Source organism: Cariama cristata, unplaced genomic scaffold (assembly GCF_000690535.1).
Source record: "Cariama cristata isolate BGI_N322 unplaced genomic scaffold, ASM69053v1 scaffold10615, whole genome shotgun sequence".
Lineage (NCBI taxonomy): Eukaryota > Metazoa > Chordata > Aves > Cariamiformes > Cariamidae > Cariama > Cariama cristata.
Window position 1 is genome coordinate 8,316 of NW_009618181.1, and position 9,547 is coordinate 17,862.

Genomic DNA, 9,547 nt, shown 5'->3' on the forward strand with positions numbered 1-9,547 from the left:
GCTTGAGAGGTGGGCCCATGTGAACCTCATGAAGTTCAACACAGCCAAGTGCAAGGCCCTGCACATGGGTTTAGGCAATCTTAAGCACAAATGCAGGCTGGGCGGAGAATGGATCGAGAGCATCCCTGAGGAGAAGGACTTAGGGGTGTTGGTTGAGGAGAAGCTCACCATGACCCAGCAATGTGCGCTTGCAGCTCAGAAAGCCAACTGTGTCCTGGCCTGCATCCAAAGCAGCGTGACCAGCAGGTCGAGGGAGGAGATTCTGCCCCTCTGCTCCGCTCTGGTGAGACCCCCCTGCAGTACTGCCTTCAGCTCTGGGGTCCTCAGCACAAGAAGGCCTTGGACCTGTTGGAGAGAGTCCAGAGGAGGGCCACAAAGATGATCAGAGGGCTGGAGCACTGTATTTGAGCAGGAGCCTGCATTGGCTCTGCTGCACCTGTATTAAACTGTTGCCATTTAATAGAAATTGAACGGCATCCTGGAGAAAATATTCTAAATACCTGTCTCTGTATCTATGTAAAGAAGCAAAACAAATTAACTCTGTTTGTTAGCAGGCTTTCAAAGGAAAACTTAATCTCTCAATAGAAAATAACATATTTCCCATGTCAATGGAACTAATTTCTTTTTTTAACAACTAAAACAAGCCACATACTATTACTGGTAAAAATGAGTCTGATGTTTGGAGGTAATAAGGAGGATCACTCAGCCATTATTGCATTGGCTTCTGGAATAATGATACTTCTTTTAAGTGAGAGTTGAAATTTGAGAGTAAAGTTTCTGTTCATCAGGGTTGCCAAACAAGCTAGGGAATATGGCCTGCTACACTTAGCACCATCTCCTACGTGTGAACTCCGAGATACGCGAACAGTTCTGCACATCTCCATGGCCTGCTCTGGATAGTTCTGCGTATATCACTCAAATGACAGCCTAAATAGCAAGAAGAGAAACCTGTGCTCTCATCCGTTCCCCCAGGAAAAAATACGCCAGGTACCAGCCTTCTTGCAGCACCTTCTCTAGTGTCACTGTTCCAGGAGGGACCGGGTTCAAGGCATAGGATAGTGCTGTAGACACATAACTATACGGGGAGACTGAAAAGCACCACACATAGAGTCCTAGATTGTCTGAAACTTCTAGATGCATCAACAGTCAAAAGTTACAGAATACAATTGCTACTGGCCTCATCACTATAGCAAGGACAATGTTGTAGATGGACTGTGACCCATGACAGAAGTAAAGCCATGTTTTTCCATTCAGGGACAATTATTTATATAGTTTGATACTTCTTAAACTTCTTCTATGTTGGTGATACTGCACTTTTAGCAAGAAAAGTACAGGAGTTCTCTCAAAAAGAATAGAAAAATTAAAATAAGTCATGGCTTCCTTGTGTGGTGGTGCCTTCCCCCGCCTTTCTCTGGGCCTCGCTACAATCTCAGGAATTCAGGCCGTAGCCTTTGTGTAACGAGTTGGGTGGTTAAGCGCCCCTTGGCCATACTGGAAACTCTTTCACAGCTAAGGTGGGAATAATACTGATTGTACCAGCAACTTCTGTTGCCTGGCCAAGGCTGGAAGCTCAAGCAAAACAGTTTCGAAGGCTGAGCAAAACAGGTCTCAGTAGATCCCTTATCTGAATGGAAGCGCAAGCAAAACAGCCTCGCAGCTCGAGCAAAACAGGCCTTGGAAACCTGAGCAAAACAGGCCTCGGTACATCCCTTATCTGAATCATAGCTTGAGCAAAACACGGTATCATCGCTACTGGAATTTTGAGAATTCCAGCAATTACCAACTCAAATTGTGGCCAGAATGGAAATTTACTAATTACTAAAGTCAATCATCTTGCGAACCTGTAAACAGCAGTCCTAAGCGAGATCCTTTAAGCTCTCCTGAACTGCAGCGGGCTGCAACCAGCATCTCCCTTGGAGTGGGACACCTCTCAGAGCTTGCAAACCCTCAAGTCTGTGATGTTCTGAGGGTCATTGCTGAAATCAGACAACAAAGCCTGAGACGAAAATCCTTCACTCCTCAAGACTCAATCCTCGCCTGTTGAGAAATGCCAAGGCAATTGAAGCAAGTATTTCAGTGAACTCAAGGGAAATTTTTCTAACAAGTGTACCTATCTTTATACATTTATTCCTTTGTACATCTTTCTCTCTGGTTATGTGCATGCTTGTGTGAGTCAATTCAAATACTCTATAACAATTTAAGTCACTGTTACGATCGTAGTAAATCCTATTGAATTATGTTGTAAATGGTAAATTAGTGAACGGTTAAGTGCTGTTAAGTAAAGTACTGCTAAATCCTACTGCTAAATCCTCCATTCCTGGTATCTCTTAGACATAAACTGTTGACCAAGTCTGGGACTAGGGGTAGATCCAGCTGCACCTAGACTCCTTGCTGAAGGAGTTTAGAAAGCAAGAGGGTCCTCTCTGAACCTTGGGTCTCCCTTGCCCCTTTTTATCTCTGGTCTCTGTGTAAATCATTCTAGCTCAATTCTAACTTGATTTTTCCTGTGTATATGCCTTTCATGTAGTAAGTAATAGACTGAACCTTGCCATCAAACTTTGTTAAGTCACACTTTTATAAATTCGTACTAAAACTGTTTCTGGTAATACCTCTGATGGGTTCTTTAAGCGACCCTAAACCACTCATTCGCAACACCTTGTTTTCTTTTACACATTCAGTGACAATTTGAATGAGAAGGTAGGGCAGCTACAGTGACAAATTCCCTCCCTTATCAAAGAACTGAGGGTTTACTACAGCTCTCATATCCTTTCCTATAGCACATGTTCCTGCAAAAAAAACCTTCTAATACTCAGACTAAATATTTCTCTTTCTCACTTAGTATCCATTTATATTTAAAATAAAAGAAGGCTTAATAGACAAGCACATGTCCCTCCACCTTCTATCAAATGTTTCTTAACTATCTTATTGTAATAGCAAAGCCACATGATCCCATGAAAAGTCTTAATTCCCATTTTGAGATACTGAAGATATCAGTATCAGATATTGATATATCAGACTGGTTATATACTGAATATACTGAAGATTTATAAATGTACCTTTACCTCCCAGTTGTACTTTGATTTTGGGTCAATGTATTCAAATGCTCCAGCACCATATTGGGACAAAGATCTCAGCATGTGTTGATTTGCTGTGGAACTAATAACAACAACAAAAAATTCTTTAATGAATTAAATTGGTAATCTGATACTATTTCTAATTTTTTTAATTAGCACTGCAAGCTTTTTGAAATTGATTTTTTTAAATTCTACACCTTTTTCAGAGGACAGGCCAACTGAAAGCAACTCTCTCCCTTTTCTCCTCTCCTTCCCCTTCTGGGAAAGGAAGGGGTTAATAGAGAGCATCTGCCACCCGCTTTAAGTGCTGGCCCAGCCTTAAACAGTGTCATAGCACTACAGTGAAATTTCACTTATAAAATCAGACTATACTAAAACATGAAATGCAAAGTTTTAAAGCATTAATTCTTGTATTTTCCAATTATATTCTTAAATAGTAAAGTTGTTATAATGAGAAAAGATATGAATCGGTAAGACTACCTGGATGTGGAATTAAAGTTATTGTAGGCATTTGACATTTGAAATTCCTCACATATTTTCTGTTTTGTTATTAAAGGTGCATAAACATTTCTACATTTAATCTAAACAGATATATATATTTAAGACAGTACACTTGGGCATCTGACAGTTCTCAGCTTATTGACCTCTTACTTAAAAAAAAATTATCAGTGATTTTAAACAAAATACAATTGCTAGCTAACTTTGTACTTACCCAACACCACATGTAAATAACCTTGTATGTTGGACATTATCTTTCACAATCTGGAAGGTCACTCTCAATCTGAAGGTGTCCATCCCATATAAGAAGAACGTTACATTGTCCTTGAGAAGGAAATAGCAGACTTAAGTAATGTAAGGTCTTCCATAAATCAGTGTTTCCTGATGTTGTGGTAGCAGACTGAAAAGTAAAGTATTACAATTTTAGTTGGAATTTATTTTTTTTTTCCTAAAATAACATATAATGTGTAATTTAATCTTTATTTCATTATAGGTTACTCCTGGTTTCCAAATATAAATTATTAATTCTTAAATTTTATTTGTTCCTGCTCTTCTATAATTACTATTAAAGAGAGAGCTTAAGGTCCTTCTAGTCCTGTATCTTCTCTGTCTTAGGCAAAAGGCACAGGCAAAATAGATAGGAAAAATGGTAAATTCTACTCCTACATTATTTTCAGAGGTTTCAGTAATCAGTGGTTTGGGGGCTTCTTGAACTGAAGTTTTCATCCAGACTATTGCATCTAAAAGCTATTTGCAGCTCTACCTTTTAATTTGGCTACCCTGAATTGAATTACAGCTTAGCCTCAACATGAAACACAACAAGAAGCTCCACTATTTATTAAGTGTGAAAAGAACTGTTTGGTTTTTGTTTTAAATCTGCTGTCTGATCATTTTGCTGGATGTCCTGTTATCCTTAACTGGTGAGAAACGGCAAGTAACCATCCCTATTCCCCTTTTCCTCTGTTTATCCTGGAAAAGAGATTACTGTGTAAGGGTTCAACAGAGGCTAAAAAAAATCAGGACAAATCCTCTCCTTTTACAGCAGGTCTTCCATATATCTGGCCATCTTTGGTTTTGGTCTCTCTAGATCTTCTCTTTGAGATGGAGGGACCAGAAGTGCCTATACTATTCAAGGTGCCACAGCAATACAGAATTATACAGCTACCCAAGTGTTTACCTTGGGCTACCACTTAAAAAGGATTATTCATAATGGCTCCAGCATCTCTTTTCTGGGTGAAGCCTGACATCGTACAGGTATAGGTAGTATTTTCCCCTTTGTGTTACTCTGCATTGATCATCATTTACATCTTACCATCCCATTTCCAAGACACTCATTATATTAGTATCTTACGCATTATACTAGCATCAAGGAGCTTTAGCTACAGATGAGAAGCCTACTTCTGGCACTGACAAGACACAGTACTAACCAAAACCTCCTGTAGTAAGTAGTCTACATGTGACCTTTTAGTGCCAAAAGCATTTTCCTTTTCATTGAAAGTCCTTTGGCCTAAGTGCTGCCTTCACTTACAAATTATAGCTTTCTAGAAGGAAGTCAGTAATTTCCTCCCTTTCTGCTGTGAGCAGGCAATGAGAGGTATGAAAGTCCAAAAGATAAATTTAGAGGGAAATACTGAAAAATGTCCTAACACTGATAGCTACTCAGATTCAAAATAACAACTTAAGCAATTGCTTAAAACCAAATGGATTAATATTCAGATGTGTTTGTTACTAGGGAAAATTGACTTCAAATAGACTAAATTACAGAAAAATCTTAGAAGCTGGTCTAAAGAAAAAGAAAAAAGAGGAAAAGTGGTGTAACAGAGTTTTGCAATGATAAGCATCAGATACAAACAATCATTCTTTAGAATACAACCAAACTGATTTGCTTACTGTAATAAACTCTTTAAGTGATGCCAAATCACTTATTGTGTTCATTGAAAAAGAAGAAAATTCTATGAAATCTGTGAATAAAGATTGATATTAAGAGCATTAAAATATTAAGCATGTAGCAACAATATGGAAACACAAGTTTAAGTTTTACGACTTGTATCAGAGTGGAAGTATTCCATACTGCTACATGTTCCTGGTGCAGTTCAGTGTATTATGCTGATTTGATAATAATGATGTGCATAAAATTAAGCCATGATAAGAAGGTAAAAGGTGGCACTCAGGTAAAAAGGGAATAGAGAAACTCACTTGTGCCAAATTTGACTACATTCACTCTTTGAAACAAAATAGTTCCAAAACATGTAAAGCAATCTGCTTTGCTTGGTGTGGAGCTGAACCTGCCATAGAATTCGAGCAATCTAATAAAATAATAATTTCACTGGCCAGCTGCTCTTCTTCAAATGCTGTTTCAAACTCTGCTTGGAACACAAGCATGCAAGCCTAGAGAGGGAGAAGCAAAATCATCAGCGCAGTGGACAAATACTATTTAGTTAGAACTATATCCAAGCATCTTAATCTTTCTTATTATGGAATGAGAGCAGAATATAGGCATATTTTAAAGTTTTAACAAATATATGCCATTTTCTCTTAATGCCTGAAAAGTGCAACTTCCCTGTCCTTTACCTATAGCCCTGGCCTCACCTGAAAAACTGAAAAAGGAGTTTTGTGGTTTCATGTTCTTATCTGACTCACTCTTCTGCAAACAGCACTGGATTCTCTTCTACAAGTTAAAAAAAAATAAATCACAGATACCATCTTTTACAATCATCACTGCCACCATCAGTTTGTGAGAAGTACTAGAATTAAAAAAATAGGTAAATCAGAAGCGCATACTGTCCTTGCTATGAACAGAGATGCTATAAAACCCAAAGGCTTTCAAAAGTGGAACAATGAAATCCTTGAAGAAGTGAAAGTGTTTCCCATAGAGAAGGAAAGGTTTGCAGGTTGGAAACACAAATAGAAATCTCTTTCTTTCTCCTTTTTGTAGGGAACTACCGGTATTATTGCAGTCATCAGAAAGAAATCGCTAAACTAATACATTCAAACTAGCAACTCTGATTAAAAGGAAGAAAAATAAAAGACATCATTGTTGGAAAGAAAACAATCTTATCTGCCATTTTAATTGTTTAATCAATTTCAACATTGGATTTACAGATTGGTAACATCAAGCCTTTACATTTCACCTCTGCAGCATTTTATCTTATTTAAGAAAAAAAAAAAAAAAAAAAAAGGAACTGAAAATAACTAAAAGTGCCAGGGACTTCACCAAAAATATAGGAGAATGAAACAGCTTCTAATAACCTGGAATCACATATTTTAAGATACACTTTTAAGTTTTAAATGTATTTCTCAGGCAAGGAGTTACTGTGGGTGAAAGTAAAAGGGGTTGAACTGATCCTTCCTTTCCTACCTAACCTTCTATTAATGTTTTCCAGCGGTAACAGTGAGCTCTTCTGTGGATAGCCACAGCTGGATTCTGTTTCTGAGTGATCCAGAGTGCTACAAGTGCTGCCTATGCATTTTTCACTTATTAGTGAAAGAGAAAATATTCAAATGCCTTTGAGAGTAATCACTGCAGCAATAATTACAACCATGCAAAATCTTCTAGGAAGGACAGATGCCTTAAAATAAAACACTGACAGATTCTATAAATATTGGTGTGTAAGTTGTAAATGCAGCCCTACAAATTTAATGGTTTAAAATCTTACTTAATTAGTATAGTGGTTGCATGACTCTGAAGCTACTTAGTTCCAGCCTCAGCCATGACTGACTTGTTCACTTCCACTGCTGCAAATGCAACATCTGTATCAAATTCATTGTCACATTTCTATGAAATACAAACAGTAGCACAACAGTTAGAAAAAACGTATTTTTAACACAAATGACTGCACACTGTGTGGAAACATCTAGTCTTACAAGGCAAATGATAAAACAAAAGCAACAAGGTTCTATGCAACTGAAAACAAAACTCATTTCTGGAGAATACTCAGCTTAATAAAACAGATCAACTTGATCACTGTCCATGGTGCGAAATTGTTCTTCATCTTTTACTCATCAAAACTAAACTGTTCCTGTTTATTGTGTTTTAGCATATTCACTCTTACCTCATGAACAGTACAAGTTACGCAGTGCCTCACTTATTTTGTTGGGATGCTTCCCTACCCACATCCAAGGTAGGTAGGCCCGAGAAATCCAGATATCTAGAACAAAGCCTCTAATGTCCACAGTCTTAATTACAGCCTTGCATCCTGTTTTCTAGAAGAAGGGAAAAATAGGAATATATTTATTTATTTAATAACAATACAGTGAATATTATTTACTTTATGAGGACAGAGAATGATGACAGCAGATTTAACAGGGGTAGTCGTGAAGCTTTTTGCCGAGAAGGTTATAGAAAGTTTACAAGTTACTGTTTCTATTTACATATGAAATTCTTTAAAATATCATTCACTTTCCTGAATGTATTTTTAGATAAGAAGACAACCAAAACAGAAAAGCTTCAAGCACAACAGAAATTTTAATCCAAGAGAAACACAGGAATAAAGCTGTTTGCAGAATGAACAGTGCACAAAGCCAGACAGATCTGGCACGAGGATTTTCTAGGATAGAAGTTTCATTTTAAATACACAGCAGAACTGCCAAGGCAGAGGCATAGTTACAGAGAAATTAATTTACCTTTATTTTAAGTTTATATGTCCAACTATGTATGCGTTCAATACTAGATGGCATCTCAATAGACATATCCATTGAAAATCCACTAAATAAAGAGAAAAGAAAAAAAAAACCTGAATAGCACTCCAGGGAAGATGATGTTTAATCTGCATGCAATGACATCTCCATGAGAAGGAGCTATGTTTTCTGTCCTTTTTAACTCTTTGGATAAAAGTGGAGAATACTGAACTAGTTAGACAAGTTTCTGTCCCTAGGTTACCCAAAGAATAACCATGCTGATTCACTATGGGTATTCATAGTTTAAAAGGTTAGAAGGGCCAAGAGGTCATTTGACATGATCTCCTCAATAACACATTACATAACATTTTAGCCAATTATCTCTTCATTTAACCTAATGTTTTATTTTCTAAAGCAAAGCTTCATAACAGACAGCCAAACTGGATTTCAGAGAAGGTGAGTTCATAATTTCCCTGGCTGACTGTTCCAAACCTCACTGCTAAAACTGCATGTCTTTTTTTCTTATTCAGCTTTAATTTCCGGTCTTTGCTTCTTAGTTTATTTCTGTAATGACATTAAAAAGCAAGTTGGTAGATGCGTCATACAATACAAGATACATAAAAGACATAAGATACCATACAACATCATGGAATCACCTCCCAGTTTGCAGACAGAGGTCAACGTGTATGGCCTTGAGGCTGGGGTTTTGTTGATGGTGTGTTTTGGGGGTTTTGTGTTGTGGTTTGCTTTTTATTTTTTTTAAGGTCTTCAGTTTGGCATTTTGCCAGTTTTGGCCAGTCTTGCCTGACAAAATAACCTTCTCTCTTCACTACTTCTTGGTTTGTATATTTTGGGACTGTATTAGCTATTTTTGCCACAACATCACAATGGTGGTTCATTCCAGGTTGCTGACTCACTGGGTGAGTAAACAACCCTGTGTTGTTGGTAGTTGCTGTATTCCAGGATACAGTCTCCCAAGATGTAGATGTGTAGGGCTGCAATTGTTTCATCTATGTGTAGCCTTGCATTTGTCAGTCTTACAGCATTTTTGTTACATGGGCCCATTTTAATAAATATTCTTGACTATTCTGAGTCCTAATCTCAGTTATTATTAATGTACTATGAATCTGTGTATCCTCTGTATATCATATAAGCAACTATTTTCTATTTACAGCCACATCTCCATTATCCTTAAGATGCTTGTGGATAAAACATGCAATACATATGCACAGCCTCAAAGTATCTGCAGAGAGAACCGGCCTGCAGCCAGAAAAATGTATTATGTTATTAATGTAAAATTAGTGAGTTTGCAGCTAACTTGGATGTCTTTGTGCTGCTCCCTCTAGAACCTGAACCTG

The 9,547-nt window shown here is 37.5% G+C and overlaps 1 protein-coding gene across 1 annotated transcript in view; it reads right to left on the reverse strand.

The window, feature by feature from the left end:
- PARP4 (poly (ADP-ribose) polymerase family, member 4) overlaps positions 1–9,547 on the reverse strand; it is a gene marked incomplete at its 5' end in the record, with an annotated part of 27,879 nt that overhangs the window by 6,026 nt on the left and 12,306 nt on the right. The window contains 9 exon segments of the mRNA XM_009700755.1: positions 400–512; positions 3,057–3,156; positions 3,787–3,849; positions 3,851–3,972; positions 5,463–5,533; positions 5,769–5,801; positions 5,804–5,960; positions 7,653–7,775; positions 8,196–8,277. Coding sequence (XP_009699057.1) covers positions 400–512; positions 3,057–3,156; positions 3,787–3,849; positions 3,851–3,972; positions 5,463–5,533; positions 5,769–5,801; positions 5,804–5,960; positions 7,653–7,775; positions 8,196–8,277 — 864 coding nt within the window.